The 23,854-nt window shown below is 44.5% G+C and overlaps 1 protein-coding gene across 2 annotated transcripts; it reads left to right on the top strand.

Moving 5' to 3' along the window:
* Nucleotides 1-9,361: 9,361 nt before the first annotated feature.
* On the top strand, nucleotides 9,362-23,572 carry LOC149304222 (dehydrogenase/reductase SDR family member 4-like). Of its 2 annotated transcripts, XM_089481017.1 has the most exons (9): nucleotides 9,362-9,439; nucleotides 10,800-10,981; nucleotides 12,573-12,750; nucleotides 14,384-14,485; nucleotides 14,852-14,922; nucleotides 15,530-15,581; nucleotides 17,782-17,916; nucleotides 18,592-18,647; nucleotides 22,375-23,572. In XM_089481017.1, exons 2-9 carry the CDS (start codon nucleotides 10,845-10,847, stop codon nucleotides 22,487-22,489), a joined length of 846 nt encoding a protein of 281 aa, XP_089337143.1. In that variant the 5' UTR covers nucleotides 9,362-9,439; nucleotides 10,800-10,844; the 3' UTR covers nucleotides 22,490-23,572. The 2 variants fall into 2 exon arrangements, with proteins under 2 accessions (XP_089337143.1, XP_089337142.1); XM_089481016.1 differs by lacking the exon at nucleotides 14,384-14,485 and having other exon boundaries at nucleotides 9,386-9,439.
* Nucleotides 23,573-23,854: the final 282 nt, after the last annotated feature.

Here is a 23,854-nt window from a genome sequence, read left to right as displayed (position 1 = left end):
GGGCAGAGAAAAGGAAGGCCTGCTTCACACCACTTCTAGTTAAACTGTGAAACTCTGCCACAAGATGCAGTGATGCCTGCCAACCTGAATGGTTCATGGTTTGTTGGTTTGAGTGTTGGACGAGGGCACAATGGAAGGAAAGGTCATCCCAAAATGCATTTTGGAAGAAGCTGTCAAGTTTCCTCTAGTTTCTTCTATTTTTCAGTTTCCAAACTGTGCTTGCATCCGCACTGCAGAAATAATCCACTTTGACGCCACTTTAACCGCCATGGCTCAATGCTATGGAATTCTGGGAATTGTAGTTTTGTGAGACATTTGGCCTTCTCTGTCAGGGAGCTCTGGTGCCACAGCAAACTACAATTCCGAGTATTCAATAGCATTGAGCCAAGGTGGTTAAAGCAGTATCAAACTGGATTATTTTTCCAGTGTGGATGCATCCTATGGTTTTTGTTTTGTTTTAATCTCATGCTAGCCTTCTGATATTTCATAGCAGAAGATATCAAGATGTTTTGGAGCATGGCTCAGGACATTTTGTACATATTTCGCTTAAATTAAAATAGCTAGAATCTGGTAACATTTAAGCAAACTGGTTTCTTCAACATTGTAGGCCTTGTGGTCACTTTCTAATGCTTCCTCTTGAGTTGGAAACTGTGGAGGATGGGGTGAAAGTCTCAGATCAGCTATATCTGCAGCTATGATCCTGGGGATTATGGGAGCTGCAATCTAACACACTTACATCAGGTGCCAGAGGAAGGTAGGTTGCTTTTGATTTCTGTCACTGTTCCTCTCCGAGGTGTTTTGTTTTTTCCTCTTTTCTACTCTGCTTTGTTTCTTTCTGTCTGGCTTCCTTCTATGCGTCACCACCACGCTCCTTGCAAAGTTGCTTCCTAGTATACTGTAAATGCTGCTCCGGATCGAAAAAGCAGCCTCAGGCACAGATCGATGTAACCACAAGGCTTAGGCGGGGAAATTAAGAAGTGGCGGACGTGCAACAATCCCACCGGCTGCAAGACACAGAGAAGGGTGCACACGCCGCATAACATTATTTTTATGCATTCTCTCCGCTTCTTATCCAAAGTGGGCTGACTGGCTTTGGAAAAGGAGTAACAGAAGGAGAAAACAGTTCATTTGAAGAAGACATACGGAGCCTGTGAAATGGTAGCCACAAATAAGGCTTTTACTGGGGAAAGCAGCTGGACTAAATATTCTTTGCATCTCAGAAACATGCAACCAGCTTTTTAAAAAATAACCACCCTCAATTCCTGCATTAGTCTATCGAACTCAGTGTGAGCAAGCGCATGGTGCAGAGAGGGGCCAGGTCTGACCCTCCCTCATGTCCTGTGGACCACAATGGCACAGTGGCAGCTTATCAGGAGGAACATTGGGGCTGCACCCACACTGGAGAAATAACCTGATTTGGCACCGCTTTAGCTCTTTTCTGCAAAATTAAAGCAGTTTGACACCGCTTCAACTGGCATGACTCTATACAGTTCTACAGAATTCTGTTATTCGTACAGTCAGCCCTCCATAGCGACAGATTCTTTATCCACAGATTCAACCATCCACGGTTTGAAAATATTCCAAAAATATATAAATTCCAAAAAGCAAATCTTGATTTTTGCCATTTTGTATAAGGGACACCATTTCACTGTGCCATTGTATGTAATGGGACTTCAGCATCCACAGATTTTGATACCCAAACCCCAGCAGATACCAAGGACCCACTGTAGTTTGATAGGTATCCAGCCTGGTATGTCAGCTCTGGTGCTCCACCAAACTACAAATCCCAGATTCTATAGGATAGAGTCATGGCAGTTAAAGTGGTGTCAAACTCTTTAATTCTGCAATGTGTACACCCTAACTTTAATCTTCAGTTCTGACTCTTGCCTCTGATAGCATTCAAAGATATAGCCATGTTAGTCTGTAGAATCAGACTAATTGAAAGATTAATTGAGACTAATTGAAAGAAAGAAGTTGGCAGCATGAGCTTTCGTAGACTTGAGTACTTCTAATGCATCTGAGGAAGTAGACTGAAGTCTACGAAAGCTCATGCTGCCAACTTCTTTTTTTCAGTTAGTCTCAAAGATGCTACGATATCTCTCTACGTACTACTCTGATAGCTTTTGTTTCACAGTTTCTAAGCTCACTTCTTGCCACAAATAACCAGTGATGTAAATAGACTTGAGTCAATCGACTTAGACTCAAGTTGTTTCAATGACTTGACTAGCCGCTTTATTACATTAGAAAGGAAAGATGAAACAGAGCAAGAGAGAAACAGCTTTCTCTGTGCTTCATGCCCTTGGTGGAGCAAGCCATTGCCCTTCCAGAGGGAGACGGTGGTAAAAGCATGCCTTTTGTCAAATGGACTTTTCCAGCATGACAAAAGGCACGTTTTTATGACCATTTCCCTTGGGTAAAGAACGGAAGTGCTACAACGTCATATGGAGAGGCACAGAGAATGCCGATACTCTCCCACTGTTTTGTCTTTGGTGCGTTACAGACCGCCCAGAAGGGGTGGTCTGCCGCCGCCTTTATTTGCAGTGCGGAGGAGCCCCAGCGTCCAAACCGCGAGGCTCCTCCGCACTGCAAATAAGAAGTGCCAAAATGGCGCTTCTCTTTGCGGTGCGGATAAGATGCCGCGAGGCACCAATGGCGCACTCGCAGCATCATATGTGCTGCGCGATGTGTGGACACAACGCGTCTGCTACATAAACATGGCGGCCCCCGTGTGGAACGAGCGCCACCATTTTGTACAGGCTGGGTCTGTATTAGGGTTAGGGGTGTCCGGAAGTGACGCCCCTTTCTAATCCTAATACGGACCCAGTCCGTACTTTATGCCCGTTTGTAACGGGCCATTCTTTTCTAATGCAATAAGAAGATTGGACTCAACTCTGTAATAAATGATGCACTGGCTTGACTCGACCTCCAATTTGTATATTTTTAGCAGCCGATTTGCTGACCTAACTCCATCCAAAAACAGCAAACATGTTAGGCAATGGGCTTGAGCAGGGGTAGGCAACCTGCGGCCCGCGGGCCGGATGCGGCCTGGCAAGGCCTTGGGACTGGCCCCAGCCCGGTCCTGCCGCCGATTGCCACCGGGGCCTTTGGCCTCTCGCACGCAGGGGCAAGGGGGGCAATTGTCTATAGACACCTCAGAAACATGCATTTATATTAACATTTTTTTAAAAAACCAGCAATTTTTTTTGCGTGTTCTCCACTGTTTTTTAAAAAAGTGTCCTCCATTTGAAAATGTTGTCCTACATTTGTCCCAGTTTATTTATTTATTTAAATTTTAAAAAAATTATTTAATTATTTATTTTTTGGCTTCAGCCCCCCAGTTGTCTGAGGGACAGCAACCCGGCCCCCGGCTCAAAATGGTTGCCTACCCCTGGGCTTGAGCTTTGCTCAGCAGCCTGTCCCCGCTGCACATTGGAGGAGCCTTCCAAAGCTTTTGAGAAACTTTAGGATCCTTCCACCTCAAGGCCATTACCTTACACATTTGCTGTTCGTTCCCTTCTGAGAAACATGTCCTACCCTCTGGAGGCAAGTCTTTCCTCCTCTTAGCTTTAGAAGGCTCCTCCGATGTGCAGCAGGGACAGGCTGCTGAGCAGACCTCAATTCCTGTCTCAAGAACTATTAAAATTGGCTCCCAGACTTGGGACTCAACTTGAGATTTGATGCGAAAGTACCTTGCAAGGACTTGAGACTCGACTTGAGACGTGAAGGTAGAGACTTGACTTGAAGACTTGGAACAAAGGTGCTGAATACATCACTGCAAATAAGTTTTCTTTCCAAGCTGTGTTCACAGAATATGTTCCTATGCTCACATTTCAAGTGGACAATAAAATATAAGTGTCTTCTTCGGTCTTCACTACTAAATGGGGTGTTCTTGTGTTTCCTGTTCGAATGAAGGAAAGAGACACTTAAAAAGCTTGAAGAGGTTTGCAATTGGGCTATGCTTCAAAATGACTGAGAAAGAGGCACCCATCATTCTACCAAAAAGAGAGAGTCTTACAGTGCCCCCTAGTGGTTGTTTCTCCTACTGTTTTGTGGGTTGTTCACATCAGGTTAAGAAACTGTGGGCGCATTCCCACTATGATTTAACTCATTGATCAGGTTATATGACCGTCGTTCCCATCCAGTCCTACTTTGATTGATTTCTGTTGCGATAAATGCAATAAACCCCAGTTTTTGCAGACACTAGTTTCCTAGCGGTTCTTTTGAAAAGAATTGATTCTGAAGCATGTTCAACAAGTGGGAATGACAAATCTGAATTGCATCATTTTTTTTTGGGGGGGGGGGTTAATGGCAGAGGGATGTTTACCATCCCTAACTGGCAAATGTAATATCGGAGCCATTGGCAATAATCTTTGAGAAGTCCTGGAGAACAGGAGAAGTGCCAGCCGACTGGAGGAGGGCAAACGTTGTCCCCATCTTCAAAAAAGGGAAAAGAGAGGATCCCAACAATTATCGTCCAGTTAGTCTGACATCGATACCAGGAAAGATTCTAGAGCAGATAATTAAACAAAGAGTCTGTGAACATCTAGAAAGCAATGCCATAATCACAAAAAGTCAACATGGGTTTCAGAGAAAGAAGTCATGCCAGACAAACTTGATCTCTTTTTTTGATAAAATTACCAACTTGTTAGATGAAGGGAATGCTGTGGATATAGTATATTTTGATTTCAGTAAGGCCTTTGACAAAGTTCCCCATGATATTCTTGCAAACAAGCTTGTAAAATGTGGGCTAGACAAGGCAACTGTTACATGGATTTGTAATTGGTTGACTGACCGAAGCCAAAGGGTGCTCAACAATGGCTCCTTTTCATCCTGGAGAGAAGTGACCAGTGGGGTCCCACAGGGCTCTGTCCTGGGCCCAGTGCTATTCAACATCTTTATCAATGACTTGGAGGACAACATTGGGAGCATACTTATCAAATTTGCAGATGACACCAAATTAGGGGGAGTAGCTAATACTCCAGAGGACAGGATCAAGATTCAAAATGACCTGAACAGACTAGAAAACTGGGCCATAGCTAACAAAATGAAATTCAACACGGAGAAATGTAAGGTACTGCACTTAGGGCGGAAAAACGAAAAGCACAGATATAGGATGGGGGACACCTGGCTGAATGAAACTACATGTGAAAGGGATCTAGGAGTCCAAGTAGACCATAAGTTGAACATGAGTCAACAGTGCGATGCGGCAGCTAACAAGGCCAATGCAATTTTAGGCTGCATCAATAGAAGTATAGTGTCTAGATCAAGGGAAGTCATAGTGCCACTATATTCTGCTCTGGTCAGGCCCCACCTGGAATATTGTGTTCAGTTCTGGGCACCATAATTCAAAAAGGACATTGAGAAACTCGAGCGTGTCCAAAGGAGGGCTACTAAAATGGTGAACGGTCTGGAAACCTTGCCTTATGAGGAATGACTCAGGGAGCTGGGGATGTTTAGCCTGGAGAAGAGAAGGTTAAGAGGTGATATGATAGCCCTGTTTAAATATTTGAAGGGAGCAAGCTTGTTTTCTGCTGCTCCAGAGACTAGGACCCAAAGCAATGGATGCAAGCTACAGGAAAAGAGATTCCACTTCAACATTAGGAGGAACTTCCTGACAGTAAGGGCTGTTCGACAGTGGAACAAACTCCCTCGGAGTGTAGTGGAGTCTCCTTCCTTGGAGGTCTTCAAGCAGAGGCTGGATGGCCATCTGTCGGGGATGCTTTGATTGTGATTTCCTGCATGGCAGGGGTTGGACTGGATGGCCCTTGTGGTCTCTTCCAACTCTATGATTCTATGATTCTATGAGATCCACCATCCACCCCCCTCAGCGCTGCCTTTGTACTTGTAATGTGACCTATGCAGGTTTTGCCAGCGTCTGTGGCTGGCATCTTCAGAGAAGATTCAGCCACAGATGCTGGATCTGAAGATGCCAGCCACAGATGCTAGCGAAACGTCAGGAATAAACTCTTCTAGAACATGGCCACATAGCCAAAAAAAACCCCCACAAAAAACTATGGATGCCGGCCATGAAAGCCTTCGACTTCACATTAGAAGAGCATCTTGACAGTGAGAGCGGATCGGCAGGGGAAGCCATTTGCCTAGAGAAGTGGCAGAGTCTCTTACTCTAGACATCTTCAGAAAGATGTTCCGAAAAAGCCACTATGAATAGGGATTTCAAGGAGATGGTGGTCCAGAACATATTGCAGAAATAATCCAGTTTGAGACCGCTTTAACTGCCCTGGCTCATGCTAGGGAATCCGGAGAAATGTAGTTTATTGGGGCATTAGGGCTCTCTGACAGAGAAGGCAAAATGTCTCCCAAAAGTACAGTACCCTGAATTGCATTGAGCCAGGGTAGTTAAAGCAATCTCAAACTGGATTATTTCTCCGGCGTGTTTGGGAACAAAAGTACCAAAAAAGGTAACTTCTAAAACCTGGGCCTCATTGCCACTACGTTATAAACCGGTTTGCTAACCAGTTCTGTTTAAATGACTCTTGTTCGCACTCGAGCCGAATCGCTGAAGCTAGACCCATTTAACACGCATCTTTTTGATGCTTGTTTTTTTCCCTGTGTCTTTTGTAATAAATCAGTTCAGCACAAGTGTGAACGAGATACAAATCCGAATTGATTTTCTATGACGTGATCAGCGACCAGTGACCCTCTGAAGAGGGTCAGTTTTGAATCGATTCATCAGTCAATGTGAACAGCAAGTGGGTTATTTACAACAAGAAAATGCGATCAGGGCAAATGTAGTGTGAACTGCGCTCCCTTGTCAAACTGATTCATTGATTCAGATTGCAAACTGATTTATTTGTAAATGGGAATGAGGCCCTGGACTTTCCCCGCTGGGATGCTCTGTCTGGGGTTGGAATAGGTGGCCCATAAGGCCCCTTCCACCTCTAGGGAGCTTATCACATGAAAGAGATCAGGAGATTATCCCATCAGTATCCTGGAAAATTTGCATAATTACGTGAAAGGATTTCACACAATGTCACACAAAACCTACCATTAAAGTGGTCACAAAAAAGCATTAAAGCACATCGTTTTACTTTATTTGCGCCATTGCATGTGATAATCATTCATGCAATTACTTGCCATTTTCACTTTGTTTGTGGGATGCTTTCAATGCGCTTTAATCTCTCTTTAATGCCAAAGTAATCCCCATTGTCATAAACTCCAAGGATTATATGGGTGGCATAGTGGTTTGTTGTTGGACTGTGACTCCGGAGTCCAGAGTTTGAGTCTCAGCTCAGCCATGAAACCCACTGGGTGACCTTGGGCAAAGTCACACTCTCTCAGCCTCAAGAGAAGGCAATGGCAAACCTCCTCTGAGCAAAGCTTGCCAAGAAAACCCACATAATGGGTTTGCCTTAGAGTCGTCATAAGTTGGAAGTGAATTGAAGACACACAACAACAACAACAACACTATAGAAATACTTCAGCTTAAAGACACCACTTTAAGCACTATGGAATCCTGGGATGTGTAGTTTTACATAGGGTTGCCATCCCTGAGGGCCTCCAAACCGGGAAAAATGTAGGACATGGTTTTAAAATGTAGGACCTTTAAAAAAAAAAAAATCCTTGCCAGGAAATTAAAAAAAAAGGTCCTACATTTTAAAACCTTGTCCAAGGCCTCCCTGGGGCCTGGGAGACAGTGTCCCCCAAGCCCCAGGGAAGGCTTGGAGGAGGCCGTTTCCAAGCCTTCCCTGGGGCCTGGGAGACAGTGTCAAGGCAGTAAGCAGGCAGCCACCCACCTCCGCCTCAGCCTCCTCCTCTGCCTCCGCCTCCCGGGCCCAAGAAAGTGCCCAGCACAGAGGCACACCAAACAGAGGAGGTGGTGGGTGGTTGCCTGCCAGTGCCTGCTGTGCTGGCGCGCGCAAGGAGCACCAAGCCAGGCAGCACCTCTGCCTCCTCCTCCGCTTGGTGCGGCCTGCAATGGAGGAGGAGGAGGAGGAGGAGGAGGAGGTGTGCCTCCTGCACGTGCCCGCACCCCCCTCCCCACCTCCCTGCCCCCCTCCCCTGCCTCCCCCCGCACACCGCCTCCTCCTTCGCCTCCTCCTTTGCTTCCTCCACAAGGCCTGGAACGGAGGAGGAGGTGGGTGGTGCGGCCACGCAGGGAGGCAGGGGAAGGTGGGTTGGCGCCGTGCGGGCCCCGAACCGGGGGCCAAACCGGACCGGGACCGGGAGGGGGCCTCCAAAAGTGGGTTTGTCACGGGGGCCGCTGGGTTATGGCATCCCTAGTTTTACAAGGTCTTCACCCTTCTCTGCCAAAGCATGCTGGTGCCTCGTTGTTGTTGTTGTTGCTGTGTCTACCTTCAAGTCGTTTCCGACTTATGGTGACCCTAAGGGTTTTCTTGGCAAGTTTCTTCAGAAGAGGGGTTGCCATTGCCATCCTCTGAGGGCAAGAGAATGTGATTTGCCCAAGTTCACTCAGTGCATTCCCACGGCTGAACCTTCATCTCCAATTTATGGAGACCCTAAGAGTTTTCTTGGCAAGTTTCTTCAGAGCCTTTGTCATTGTCATCCTCTGAGGCTGAGAGAGTGTGACTTGCCCAAGGCCACTCAGTGGGTTTAGATGGGCGAACTGGGATTCAAACCATGGCTTCCAGAGTCGTAGTCAAATGTTCAAACCACTGCACCATGCTGGCGCCAACAATCTACAAATCCCAGGATTGTGTAATATGGTATCAAACTGTATTATTTCTAAAGTGAAGATGCACCCTATGACTCTATGAGATGCAAGTGGTGTGTGTGTGTAGAAGTGATCCTTTTGAGGTTTGGAAATATAGGCCTCATTCCCACTACCTTTTAAACCGGATCGCAAATCGGTTTGAACCAGTTTAAATGACCCTAGTTTGCACTTGAACTGAATTGCTGAAGTGATTCAGAGAGGGAGGGCCACGCGCTAGATCCATTCAACCTGCGTATTTTTGACACTGGTGTTTTGGATAAATCAATTCTGCGCAAATGTGACCCAGATGTGGATCGGAATCGATTCAAATGTGCCCTTTGACCAGCTGTAGCGGGTCCATTTTGAATCGATTCATTCGTGAATGTGGGTTATTTTATTTTATTTTGCAGCAAGAAATGTGATCAGGGCAAATGTAGCGTGAACCACGCTCTGCTGCCGAACCGATCCACCGATTCGGTTTGCAAAGCGATTTATTGGTAAGTGGGAATGCAGCCATAGTCGAGTAGGGACTCATTCAGGGATTCAGTTTCCAAGCTCTGCATTCGAACCCAGGCCCTTCATTGCAAAATTCAGGCAGAACAGAAGTGAGTCCTGGAAGCTCTCTTATCATTCTCTCTCCCCCAGTGCATTCTCGGCGTTGTCCACCAGAGGGCAGCCGCTCACCCACTGGACTCCAGGCGCTCCTTGCCTTCTTCTTCCTGTTTTCTTCCCAGGGGATTGCTTGCTGGAGCAGAGTCTCCCCACAAGGTAAGGCGTTTTTGGGGTGCAGCCCAGAAGGGTCCCTAGCTGCTGAGACAAAAATCCAGGAGAAAGGAAGGGGACAGATTAATCACTGCAAATGAGGAGGAAAGAACAATGCAATGCCCAAACTTGTGAAAAGACACTTTTGCATTGCAGTGCCCAGAATCCCCAGCTGCCAGGGTGGGCTGTGTTGCAAGATTTTTGGAAGTTGTGGTTTAAAAAGAGTCTGTTTGCATTAAAGGGCTTGCTGGTTGGGGGATTCCGGATACTGTAGTCCAAGAAAATAACTTTTCCCTGAGCTCTGGTATGACATTGCAACTTGCAAAGGCCATGCTTGTGGGAGGATTTGGGGAACTGTAGTCCAGATATATACTGTGTGTGTGTATATATATATAGCACACACACACACACATAAATATATATATGTATGTATGTATATGCACACATAGATACACACACACACACACACACCTCTATTTTGGCATTGCATTACTTTTCCCCTGCATTGCATAGTTAAAAGCTATGCTCAATGGGGATTGTGGGAGTTGTAGTATCTTTCCCGAGCTGTTGCATTACACTGCAGATTCTTTGCACTGGGAAGTTGAGGTCCCAAACACACTGGAAATAATCCAGCTTGAGACTGCTTTAACTGCCTTGGCTCAGTGTTAGGAAATCCTGGAAATTGTAGTTTATTGTGGCACTAGAGGTATCTTGATAGAGAAGGCTAAAATGGATCACAAAACTACAGTTCCCAGGATTCCCTAGCAATCAGCCAGGGCAGTTAAAGATTTAAATTTAATTTAAAGATAAATTTCTGTAGTGTGTTTTGTACCTAAAAGCCATTCTGGGATGCAAGGAGTTTGTAGTACCAAAAAAGTAACTTTTTAAACGTATGGCGTGGCATGGCTGTGGAACTGTGTGGCTAAAAGTCACGCTGAATGGAAGGAATGGGAATTGCAGTGCAAACATTTCAAGCTTTGGTGTTGCAATCTCCATATCCTGCATGCTTCTTCTTGTCTCCTTTTTTCCCTTTGTGCCTTTTTCTTTGTAATCATATTTTTGAAATCCAATAAAAGGTTTAGAAAATATTTTTTGACAGTTCTGGCGTTGCATTAATGCATTTTAAACTTGTCCTGGGCTTTTAAAGTGTAAGCTGCTTTGAGTCCCAATTTTTTTGGGGAAAGTGGGATATTGCCAGATGGGGGATTTTGGGAGCTGTACTCCCAAAACCAAATTGGGCAAGGCAATGCACTTTTGCAATGTTGCTAGAGGAGGAGGGCGGTGAGGTTGCAAAAGGGGAGATGATTTTGCAAGACCCTTGTTCTAATCTTTGGTTGATAAATTACAGTTGCTCCTTGTCCTTCAGGGCAGAGTCCAGAGGAGGAACTGTGGGACTGGACGAGAGAGTGGGATGTTTCATCGAGCCTTTGCTGCCTTCCCACACTCCAGGCAAGCTGTGAGTCGTGTTGTCAGGATGAATCGCACCAGCGCCACAAGCCGTGGCATCCTTGCCGACAAAGTAGCCCTGGTGACTGCCTCCACCGAAGGGTGAGTGCCTCTCTAGTTTGCTCATCCAAGTCCCTTGGCCACCCTCTTGAGTTCAGAAGCAGCTGTTGTAAGTATCATTGCGAGCACTCTGCACTCCCCCAGGGGCACTCTTGCTTGTACTGTGGCTTCTGCAGGATCATGAAATGGAGTGCTGGCACTGTTGCTGTGTGCCTTCAAGTCGTTTCCGACTTAGGGCAACCCTATCACAGGGTTTTCCTGGCAAGATTTGTTCAGAGATTTGCCATTGTCATCCTCTGAGGCTGAGAGAGTGTGACTTTCCCAAGGCCACCCAGTGGGTTTCAATTACTGAGTGAGAAATCGAACCCTGGCCTCCAGAGTCATATTCCAACACTGAAACCACTATGCGACGGTTGCGCTGGGAGAGGAATAAAAGAGGGGTTGGGGGTAATCTCCAGCTCCTCTTAAACCCTCCAGATAATCGGAGCTTTTAATTCTTGAGTCATTTTTTTTTTGTTCCTAAATTAGAGCCCCTGAGTTTTTCACCAAAGAATTCGGATTTTAAAAGCCTCCGAAGGATCAGATTAAAAGTCTTAGCGTATTCTTCAAAAGGTTGATCCGGCTCTCCCTTGTATTTTGGCAGGTAAGCAGATTTAGCGAGGGCTTTTTTAAAAAATCAATTATTCTTAATGCTCAGAGTGCTTCACGCACACTTTATCTTGGGATTCTTACAACAGCCCTCCAAAGATGGCCACTTGGGATCCATATTTCAGACAGGAATCTGAAATATGTCCCATAAGACACTCCCCCCGCTCATGGCTGATTTTGTTGTTGTTGTTGTTGTGTACCTTCCGACTTATGACAACCCTATCACAGGGTTTTGTTCCGAGGAGGTTTGCCATTCCCTTCCCTGGAGGCTGAGAGTGTGTGACTTGCCCAGGGTCACCCAGTGGGTTTTGTGGCTGAGCTGGGAATTGAACGTCTCCAGAGTCCAACAGCCAAACCAAAAGCCAGGACACTTGAAATGTAGATTTTAAATAGATACAGGATTGTGTGATTAACCCCATATGTCACTCATGTAAGTTTTAAAAAATAGTAACACACCGTGGATAAGTACCTGAGTTCTTCTCTACTCCTTGATCAGAACTGTTGGTTTCATTCTTAACATTTTTAGCACCTTTGCCTGATGAAGAAGCCAGTGGAGCTTTGAAAGCTTGCATCATGTATTGTGCATTTTGGTTGTTCGTATAAAGGTATCACTGTTTTATCAATTTTGGATGTTATTGCACTTTGCTATACGACCAACATGGCTACCCTTGGATGTACAAACAAAACAAAATAATATTAACAACAATTTACACAACATTTTAAAAAACAGAGGTGTTCAGCTCTCCATTCTCAGAGCTAACACTCTGTAATCCTCTGTAATAGAACTAATGCATCAGGCATAGGGAACCTGTGTACCTCCATATGTTTGTTGTAGGACTATAACTCTTCTCATCACCTGATGGGAGTTGTAGTCCCGCAAAATTTGGAGGGACATGCGTTCCTCACCCCTATTGTAAGCAGTTTGATTTCTCCCTATCCTTTCCCTATAAAATTCCTCACATGCCTACATACTGTTTCTTTCTAGAATTGGCTTGGCAATTGCTCGCCGCCTGGCTCAAGATGGTGCCCATGTGGTTGTGAGCAGCCGAAAACAAGCCAACGTGGACCAGGCTGTGGCCAAGTTGCAAACAGAGAACCTCAGCGTGTCGGGTTTGGTGTGCCACGTGGGGAAAGCTGAAGACAGGCAGCGTCTTATCAATGCGGTGAGAGTTGGGGTTCTTTGGTTCTACTTTTCCCCCCCAACCTGCACAATTACAGCAGTTTGATAGCACTTTCTGCAGAATTTGGGGGTTTGTAGTTTGGTGAGGCATTAGAACTCTCTAGCAGAAAAAGTCTAAATACTTCACCAAACTACAAATCCCGGAATTCCATAGGATGGAGCCCTGGTGGTGCAGTGGTTAAATGTCTGTTTTGCAACCACTCACTCACAAACCACAAGGTTGTGAAGTTTAATACCAGCCAAGGGCTCAAGCTTGACTCAGCCTGGCATCCTTCTGAAGTCACTAAAATGAGTACCCAGCTTGTTGAGGGCAATTAGATTATACATTGTAAACTGCTTAGGGAGTGCTTAAGTGCACTGATAAGTAGTATAGAAATGTACTTGCTATTGCTATATGGTATCAAAGTGCTACAACTATGTAGTGCGAAAGAGACCTATGTTGACATGAGGTGAGTCGCAGTTATTTTGCTCTGCCTAAAGTGGGTGTGAGAAGGTGGGTTTTCAGATGCACCCCTGGGGTTTTTTAGGCACTTGTAAGATGTTCTCTGTTGAGAAGGTCAGTAATGGTGGACAATGTTTACTGAAGGAACAGTGGCGTCACTAAGGTTGGTGTCACACCAGCGTGGTAGCTCATGCTGACATCCCCAGGTTCGGAGCCACCAGGCCAAGAGTCCCTCAGGAGTAGACCAAGCTGCTATGGAAGAGCAATAGCAATAGCAGCTTCATTTATATACCACTTCATACCACACTAAGCAGTCTCTGAGCAGTTTACAGTTGTAAGCTGATTGCCCCCAACAAGCTGGGTGCTCATTTTAGCAACCTCAGAAGGATGCAAGGCTGTGTCGACCCTGAGCCTCTAGGTGGGATCGAACTCACAGCCTTGTGGTTTTGTGAGTGAGGGGCTGCAGTACTGGCCTTTAACCACCGAACCACGAGGGCTCCTGTCTACTCAGTCTACTTAAGCCAATGGCTGGTGAACTGGGGCACCCAATAGGACTGTCCATGTCCCGGGGTGTTCTTGTCTACCTGCCTGGTCCTAAAGGGGACCATTCGGCAGTGGGGGAGACCTCCAGGAGTTGCCTATAGTGTGCCAACAGCATCCTAGCCAGCCTGCTTGCTGCAGATGGGAAGACTAGGTCCTTCCCAGGACCTTCTGTCTCTGGGAGCTCCAGTCTATCTGTGGAGAGATGCAGGGATACACTCCACATCAGAAAGCAAACACCATCCTCTGAGATGTCACCTTGTGTGGTCCGCACCCCCATACCTTCCTAGAAATATCCCCATGAAGGATATCTACCTTTATGATCTATCTGGCCTCACAGCCTCTTCTGTGGCTTGGAGGCCCCCAACCCACCCCTGATTTAGAGGGTAGACCAGGTTGTGTAAGGCTGGACTGTAAGGAAGAACCCATTTTCCTCCCTTCTAATTGCCTTATCTGCATAGTTTTCGCCAGACCTGTTTTTCCATTTCTGCCAGTGCTTACTCCCAGGGGTTGAAAATTCAGCTATGCCTTAAAGTCTCATCCCATGAAATCAAAACAGTAGTAAAGGTTATATGCAATAAGCAAGTATAATTAATGTTGCTTTTGTTGTTTCCTTTCTGGCCTCTTGCTTTAGGCCCTTGAGCGCCATGGAGGAATTGATATTTTGGTGTCTAATGCGGCCGTGAACCCTTATTTCGGCAGTATCCTTGGTGCTTCAGAAGATGTCTGGGACAAGGTAACACTGGGAAAGGGAGGGTGTTGTGGTAGACTGTTGGTGGAAAGTTGCCAACTTACCAATGGCAAAAAAAACCATTCTGGCTGGCTCCTGTGCTTTTAACAGGAGCTTAATGGGAAGCAGAAGTCAGCCAGGGAGGCTGTAGTTTGGTAAGGCACTTGTACCTTTTGGCAGAGAATACTAAGTCTATCACCAAACTACAAATCACATGAGAGTTTGGAGCCATGACAGTTAAACTGTGCTCAAAGTGCTATGACTGTATAATATAAAAGAGACCAGAGTAGCACAAAGTGGGAGCTAGACAAGGAGAGAATGGGCTGTAAACCCCCAGTTTTTCAAGCAGCTTTTCTTTTTACTTATTTATAGATTTTGGATATCAATGTAAAGGCTGCTGCCATGCTGGTTCAACTGGTGGTGCCTCACATGGAGAAGAGAGGGTGAGTGACAAAGGATGGCTTCCCCTGGAAATGGCAGCTGATTTTTGAAACTTCACTAAAACTTGTCCAGACAACAAGTTAGGCTGTTGATGTCTCTTCCTCTGAGTCTAAACCTGCTCTGCATATGATATTTTCTGCATACAGGTTGAACAAATAGGGTGACGGAATATACCCTTGCTTGATCCTCTTTCCAATTGGGAACCATTCTCTTTCTCCATACTCTGTTTTAACAGTAGCCTTTTTCCTGAGTACATGTCATGCATCAAACACAGTCAGCCCTAAGTATCCATGGATTTTTTTATCTGTGGATTCAACCACCCATAGCTTGAATATATATATATATATATATATATTCCAAAAAGCAAACCTTGATTTTGTCATTTTATATAAGGGAAACCATGTTACTATGTCATTGTATTTAATGGGACTTGAGTCTCCACTGATTTTGGTATCCACGAGGGGTCCTGGAACCAAACCCCAGCAGATACCAAAGGCCCACTCTAATGTAGGCAGGGGTGGGTGGCATAGAGGAAAGGGGTGAAACAGAATGAAAATGGGGAGCAACCGTACTATATTCTGTCTCTTTTCTCCCTTCCTTCCCTTACAGAGGTGGTTCCATTGTACTGGTCTCGTCCATTGCTGCATATTCCCCTTTCTCGGTGAGTCTGTTGCATCCTTCCTCATTCAGTGATCCCATGTCTCCTTTTGGGGGGCTAGAAATGGCTGAGCCCCCTCCTGTAGTTTCTGAAAAGGAGCTCCAGAATTCAGTACAATAACATCCAAAATCCACAAAACAGGAATACCTTTATTGGCTGACCAAAATGCACAAAATATATAATGCAAGCTTTCGAAGCTCCACTGGCTTCTTCATCAGGCAAAAGTGCTAAAACTCAAACAGGAGAAAGACACAAAAATGACAAGGTTGGAGTCATAGGCCTACATTTGTCAAGAGGTTGTATATTTGTTCTCTGTACTATCTTAATTGAGAACAAATATAACAACATCTTGGCAAAATGTAGGCCTATGACTCCATCATCCTCATTTTTTGTCTGTCTCCTGTTTGATTTTTAACACCTTTGCCTGATGAAGAAGCCAATGGAGCTTCGACAGCTTGCATCATGTATTTGGTGCATTTTGGTCAGCCAATAAAAATATCACTGTTTTGTAGATTTTGGACATTATTGTACTTTGCTGTAAGGCCAACATGGCTGCCCTTGGATATGTTTTCCAGAAGACAATGTTGCTGAAAGAGAACACCATGAACTTGCCGGGCATTTTAAAATAAATTGTTACTGAGTGTCCATTCCCCCATTCAGTCAGTTCATAAGTAGAAGCCTCTCTGCTACACACTAACCTGACATTCAGATTGTGTTGAAAGTGATTTTAAAAAAGAAGAGAGGAGAAGGTCATTACATAAAGAAAATACATGTACAGACATCAGTATCCTAGCAATTTTATTACCATGCTCACCAGCAGAAAAATACTTATATTAAAAAGAATAAAAATCCCTGGAACTCTTATCAAAGCTTAGAAAAAAGGGTGAACAAATATGAGATATATATATATATATATATATATATATATATATATTGGGGATTATTTGGATTTTTGGTTTGCAGTAACTTGCAGAAGGCATTGAAACAGGGATGGGAATCACACATTTCACTGATTAAATTGTATGTGTCCACTTACCTCCACTCTGCTTTAAAAATGCACTGATTAAATGATGTCTGGTTTAGAGAAAATGGATTGGGTAGGGAACCTTGGGTCCTTCAGATTTTTTTCAAACTAAAAAACTCCCACAATCCTTTCCCATTGGACATAATCAGAGGGTCTGATGGGGATTTTAATCTAATACCCCTAAAAACAAAATGCATCCACAGGGACAGAGGCTGCATCTGCACCACAGAAATAATCCAGTTTTATACCACTTTAACTGCCATGGCACAATGCTATGGAATTCAAAGAATTGTAGTTTCTCTGTCAGAGGGCTCTGGTGCTACAACAAACTGCAGATCATAAGATTCTGTAGCACTGAGCCGTGGCAGTTAAAGTGGTGTCAAGATGGATTATTTCTGTAGTGTGGATGCAGCTAGAATAATGCATTTCCTCCCTAGATCCAGGTATATCCAGTAGACAGTAATAGTAGTAGTAGTAGTTGATCCTGGAGATAACTAAGTTCTCCTTCACATGATGGATAAATTACCGTATTTTTTTGTGGAACTTCATTGGCACAAGATGGGGTGATAACATGGCTACCAGCTGAGGTGACTTCAAAAGAAACTCTGCAATTGCCCCTCGCGCTCAGCTCCTCCCATACAGGTAAACCCGATTCAAGGAAAATCGTCCCCATTAGATATATTTCGATTCCTATCCCGGATCAAGGGAAAGTAGTAGGGTCGACCCTTCTATTTTTTTAACCCGTGTCATAGGCATTTAACGCGGTTTATAAAAAGAAACGAGTTACGAATCGATTTCAAATGGGAACGCATGCGGGGTACTCTAGAACAGTTCTAGAGTTAAATCGGTTTCAAATGGGAATGCTATATCCTGGATTCGATTCGTACACCGGGGTATACGCCAGTGGGAACGACCCCCCAGTCTTCCAGATATCTATTTAATAATGGCCCTTAACCCTGAGGACTAAATGCAGAGTTACTTTTTGGACTACAGGTCCTAGAATGACCAGTGTTTGCAGCTTGCTGGGGACTATAATAATTGTTTTATTATTTTGTTTATCTATATCCAGAACTGGGACTCAAAGCGAAGGGGAAGATGGGAGTTGTAGTCTCAGATGTCTGCAGGATCTCAAGGAGGGGAAAGTGGAAAGTAACTAATCTTCTCTTCCTCCTTAACCAGAGTTTGGGCCCCTACAACGTCAGCAAGACAGCTCTTCTGGGCCTTATGCGCAACTATGTTGAGGAATTGACCCCCAGAAATATTCGTATCAACTGCCTTGCTCCCGGCTTGATCCGCACCAAGTTCAGCACAGCTGTGAGTGAAAAGCTGTAGGGAAAGAGGGCAGAGAATGAAAAGTTCTCTCTTGTCGGATTCTGGACTTCCTTGGAGACTAATGTGGGGAGAATCTTTTCAATGTCCCATCCTTTATCTAAGATAAAGGATGGCTGGTCTCTGTAGTGATGCCCAGCTTGTCAAACTCCCCGGCACAAGATATTAATTTTGCCTCCTTCTGTTTGTTCTCTCCTTTGTCACTTTTTTTAAAAAATTGTCAGCTGTTCCAAATGACTGGCATCATTGCTCCTTTGTGCCTTTCCATGGATTGTTTTATCTGCCTTCCTAGACTTGGTTTTTTTCATTTTGTTTCTAAAGCTGCCTTTTATTTATTTTTTAATTTTGAAACATTTTTATGATACCTTTACTTTTTGAAAAAGAAGAGACTCCAGGTGGTTTATAATATTATCAGAGAAACAACTATATAAATTTGACTTAGCTCCAGAGTGTCATAGGGCTAGAAAGGACTTTGTAGCTCTTTAGCCTCTGCTTTGCTTTAAAAGTTGATGCCTTTTAATGTATTTATTTCAGTATTTATGTATAATTGATTGTGATCTGTCTCAGAGTTTTGCTGCAACGAGAAGCATGGGTTAGTAATTCTGTTACTGATAAAGAGAAAAGAGAGCAAACGAACTGACAAGCATGTTACTGTTTCAGCTCAGGCAAGATGAAGCCGTGCTGGAGAAAGTGATGGAGAAAATGCAGATCTCAAGGTAACTTTGTCTCCATGCCACTCAGTCTCCCATGTGCTGCCTTTGTGGAATTTCTCCCATGCTGTTTTAGCAGAGGGAGGCTGGAAGGGATGGTGGCTGATAGAGGCCTAGGGCACAAGTTTTGCTTGCAAAAAGATGCGCTGCTGAATTCAGTTAAAGGATGAGGCCCTGGAAAGCTACTGTGGGTCAGTGCTGGGATAGATGGACCAATAATCTGACTTCGTATGTTTAGGCAGTTCTTGCTAAGTCTGTACAGTAGTACATTCTGAAGTCCAGGCATTTAGTCCCTACAACAAGTGCCCTTAAACGCAGCTGTCTTGATCGATATCAACAAACTTTTCACCTCGCCCTGGAGCACATTTTGTGTCAGGCTAATGAATCTTAATCCCATTCAAGGCCAAGCCTTTGCAAAATAACTATGCATTATGAGTGGGATCGCTTGCAATAATATACTGGTTGCTAGAAAAAGAAAAATAGGTACTACTTCAATGGAAAGGTAACGGCCGTCATGCTGGCTACATGATCACTGAGTCGTCTTTGACAACGCTGGCATCCCTCAGCTTAGTAACAGAGATGAGCACCATCTCCTACAGTCAGACACTACTAGACAATCATGTCAAAGGGGAAACCTTTATCTTTACCTTTACCTTTTAGAAAAAGATAACAACATCCCAGGTTACTGTGGGTAGTGCAGCTAGGCTCAAAGGGAACAAGGAAGCCTGAGAGAGATGACTTGATTATGCCTGCTTATTGAAAGGTTCAAAAGCATCCTGCGAGTCCAGAGCCTGCTATAACACTACATCTGAATCCTGAAGTATCTACCCAATCAGTCAGTCAGTCACTTCGTTTGTTCCCTACCTTTTGCCAAGACTGGGACTCAAGATAGACCTGTCTACTCAGGATGATAACTGTGTCTGAACCTCCACTCCCTGCCACCTCTGCTTTCAAACAGGACATCAGTGTAATGGCAGTTGGGGAACAAGAGCCAATAAGCAAGGGGGGGGGGTCACAAAATGGGTCAGGCCTGATAGATGCTGTTGTCATTAGGCAAAGGCTGTCTTATTACAGTGGAGCCTTATTATCCATGGGCTTGCCATTCACAGATTTAAGCATGTGCAGATGGCAAACCCCATTGTCCCCAATAACGGTGCATTGCCATTAGGGACAATGGGACTTGACATTCTGTGGGGTTTTTTTTGTATCCACAGGGGTGTATGGGGGTGTCCAGAACAGATCCCCCATAGATCCCAAGGTCTGACTGTATTTTATAGTTCCCTGAGTTAGAGAGAGCCAGTGACTGGCTACTGAAATTTAGGAATGTTGCTGGAACTGTGATAAGCATGTTCCCTTGGAAGTAAATCTTCTTTCTGTATGTATTCCTTGAAAGTATTTCTAGAGTGCTTTCTGGGGCTGCAAGCTTGCAAAGCAGTGTACATAGCAGAGAAGATACACAGATAAAGCAATTTGAATTGATCACATTAGTATAAATTATTAATGCACAGCAAGTTGGCATCATAGGCCTAAACAAAGACATTGGATTTTAATACAGGAAATGACTGAGCTTAGAAAAGGTGGGGGAGGTTGGGTCACATGTCTGGAGGATTCTGGGAGCTGTGACCCAAAATTGTGACTTTTCCAAGGTCTGGGAAGCATGGGTTATTCACAGAGTGTAAAATACATTACTGAAAATCAACCTCAAACAGATTTTTTTTTAAAAAAAGAGAACAATTTGAATAGAACCAGTTGAACTCAAGCAAACTGAAAACCAAGCTGAACTCGTTTGGCCAACACTAAGAAAGCCCTGTTTCTTTATGCCCATTGAGCTAAACAGTCTTAACAGTGGGCACAGGAGCAGGGCCTCCACTGCTGGCCTTAATATCTGGGCAGAGTCATATGGAGGGTGGTGATCATTTAAATGAGCTAATCTTTGAGTTCGACATGCTGTCAGTTAGTGTACACAACATTGTGCCAAAGGATTTCTACACTATCTTGGCTGGTTCCTTGCTTCCCTTGCCCTTTTCCTCTGCGTTTCATTGTCACAGACCCCAGGGTTTATGTTGGGCAACCTCACAGGCCTTGAAACTAGTCAGAAATAGCTTACAGAACTGTTCCCACTGAGATTTCACCTGCGATTGTGGGGTTCAGTGAGTTACCTGGTTTGTAGAGCTGTACACATGAATTAGTAATCCCTTGTTCATCTGTTTCTGGACTCTGTTCACACTTTTTGCCTCAATCTTTTGATTCATGCTGCCCTTCCCCCATAAAATAAGTTCCCAATATAGACAAGCACACCGTTTTGGAAAAAAATTAAAAAGGAATTGCGCAATTGGATTGGGAATTCCCTATCTCTACTGCTATATCATCAAAAGGTTGTGTAAACTGATTAAATTGCACAGTGCACAAATCCTGGCACAACTGTGTGATTGCAGTTATGTTTCTTTTGTGTGCTTTAATGAACTGCATGCATGTTGGTGTCCTGCGGAAGGCAATGAAATTGCATATCGCTCACGTGCTAGTTCTCAAATTAACTAACCCCAGGTCTTGGAAGACACACAGAAGGTGAGGTGCAGGGTCAGAGGGATGGGAATAGCCAGACCATTCCCCAGGACAAGAAAAAAAATGACACATGGGTCACCTGCTCATCCCTGGCCTTGCCTAGAGAGCTGTCACCTTTACTAACTGACCCCGGTCTGCCTGGGTAGAACAACACGTTCTCTAGGCCTGGAGTTTAATTTCTGATAGTCTCACTGAATGTATAGGACCCATACATTCTTTCTCAATTATTCAGATTCATCTTTTCTTCCTTTTGCTTTTTTCCCTGTCCTCGTTCACCCTGTCTGTTCTCATGATCCAATTCATGGTCAGAATTTGTGAATATTATTACATTGGGCACTTAGTATCTGCTGGGATTTGGTTCCAAAACCTCCCATGGATGCCAAAATCCATGGATACTCAAGTCCCATTAAATACAATGGCATAGTAAAATGGTGTCCCTTATATAAAAAGGCAAAATCAAAGTATGCTTTTTGGATATTATATATCTCAAGCCAGTGGACAGTGGGCTCTGTGGGTACGGAATCTGTGAATACAGAGTACTAACCGTGATTTTGGACTATAGTGCCCAGAATGCCTCTGCCAGTTTAGGCTGATCTTGCTTCTGGAGGATTCTGAGTTACAGTCTAGATATAACATTTTCAAGGTCTGTTTATCCCTCTCTGGGATCTCTGTAACTTTTAAGCTTCCCGTTCTTCTTCCTTTCTCTAATCCACTCTCACTTTGGGCTTTCTTAGCATGACAGACAAGATTCTGGGGATAGCTGATTTACTGTGAACACTCTGTGTGCTAGATCTCTTTCTGGCACAAGCTAAACAATTCAGGGATTCAGGGTTTGTTTGTTATCCAAATCTGGCATCATAACATGTTGCTGCAAGTAAACCAGGATTCATAAAGAACAAATGCTGTTTGGCAACCCTTGCATGGGAAGATGACCAATAAGTCAGGATCCTGGGTTCAGGCGGCATGCAAAACAGTGTGTTCCTATCATTGTAAGAGTGGAATGGAAGTGAATGAACTGGGTAGTCCAGCAGATAGCTAGAGCATAGTAAGCCAGGATTCTCCTAGAATCCTGGTTTACTCCTCCATGTTAACCCAGTTTGTGAGTCCCCTTAGTGCTATCTCGTTTACTGTGTCCTCTAACCAGACCTTTTCTTTTCTTTTCCTCACTCAGAATTGGAGAACCAGCGGACTGTTCCGGCATAGTGTCCTTCCTTTGTTCACCGGATGCTGACTATATTACGGGAGAGACAGTGGTGGTGGCAGGAGGCTCACCATCCCGTCTCTGATGGGACTTTTGGCCCTTTTTCTTCCCACTGACATAGATGGACACTCAGGCAGATGATTTCACAGAGCCCTCCCTCAACTTCAGAAATTAGATATGGGGGGGGGATTATATTGGATGACAGATTTGTATGTAGATTTGAGAGGATTCTTGGTTATGGGGATGCAAGCTATCTTGTCTTGAAACTCCATCAGAAGCTATAAATGGAAGAAGCATAGTATTTCATTTCAGATTCTGTGTGTAGAGATATAAGAGGATGTTGAAAGCTGTATGCCAAGCTGAAGGATTCTTTTGCACACAAGAGAGAATATAAATTCAAAATCCTTTTAAAGGCCCTGGGTGGAGCTCCTCTTTGAAATGAAGATAGCCTAAAATGGGATGGTAGCTGTGTTGGGTCCAGGGTCCAGTTTTCTACTCCCGAGACACTCCTGGAGCACATGGACTGCCCCAAAGGCTGAAAAACAAGATAGCAAATTTTGTAAAAAAAAAAAATAAATCTGTTTTTTTAAAAAACATATTCTTGATGGGAAACAGTGCAGGTAGTAAGCACTGTTGCTGTGATCATAGTGAACACAGGTTATCAGACAGCATCTAGTATCTGCAAAGAGCATCTAGCTTATATTCAGGCATATTTTACAAGCTGTTAAATTGAACCAGGGATCTATTTAAGAAATAAGCAGCTGCTAGAGACTTTGGGGAGGATCAGTTAGCCCTCTTCTTTTTTTAAGGCCAGAAAATGGGTAGTGCAGGGAATCTGGAAGGGCAGAGGACTGCAGAAAGAGCCTTGGGGGCCACATGGGGCCCAGGACCACCCTTTGCTCCCCCATCAAAAACACCCAGATGTTTAGCAGGGTCATGTATGGCTAGTTGGAGAGGGGTTCCTGGTGGACCCTTTTAGAGGAGTATTAGTTGGTTAGGAACGCATTCGTCAGATCACAAAAGGGTTGGAGTGGTGAAAGCTTTTTGGGGGAAGGGGGCTATGGATGCTATGTGCCACTTTTAAGGAATAGAAATAATTCTGTATCATTTCTCTGTGCCTTCCACTTCTTTTTCTTCCTAGCCAAAATAAAGCTGTCTCTTTGATTGAGTCCTAGGTGGCTGTCTCTTCCTTTGAGGCATGGGGGGGGGGGGTAGGAGTGAAGGGAACCCCACTATTCTCATAAATGGGTTCAGCAAGGGTGGGGCCTGACTTGAGAGTACAATTTCTTCTTCCCCCCTCCCCCACTATTGACGCTGCGTCGCTTCCACTCACGTCCATCCGTATTGGGGAGGGGTAGGGGGAGACAGCTTCTAAATGCAGGGACTCCCCCTTTAATAACATGGTAACCCCCTCCAACCCTCCCACAGATTCCCTATTCCCCCCCCCCCC

The sequence above is a fragment of the Sceloporus occidentalis genome, unplaced genomic scaffold (genome assembly GCF_023333645.1).
Source record: "Sceloporus occidentalis isolate IW3139 unplaced genomic scaffold, rSceOcc1.0.p SCAF_14, whole genome shotgun sequence".
NCBI lineage: Eukaryota > Metazoa > Chordata > Lepidosauria > Squamata > Phrynosomatidae > Sceloporus > Sceloporus occidentalis.
The sequence above is the reverse complement of the archived record's forward strand: the minus strand, read 5'-3'. Positions and strand labels throughout refer to the sequence as shown.

What these genes read in the sequence shown, in the direction of transcription:
- LOC149304222 (XM_089481017.1), top strand. Translation starts at nt 10,845, where the DNA reads ATGTTTCATCGAGCCTTTGCTGCCTTCCCACACTCCAGGCAAGCTGTG. An exon ending in GCACCAAGTTCAGCACAGCT is followed by an intron (nt 17,917 to 18,591) that starts GTGAGTGAAAAG and finishes TTACTGTTTCAG; the next exon opens with CTCAGGCAAGATGAAGCCGT. An exon ending in GAGAAAATGCAGATCTCAAG is followed by an intron (nt 18,648 to 22,374) that starts GTAACTTTGTCT and finishes TTCCTCACTCAG; the next exon opens with AATTGGAGAACCAGCGGACT.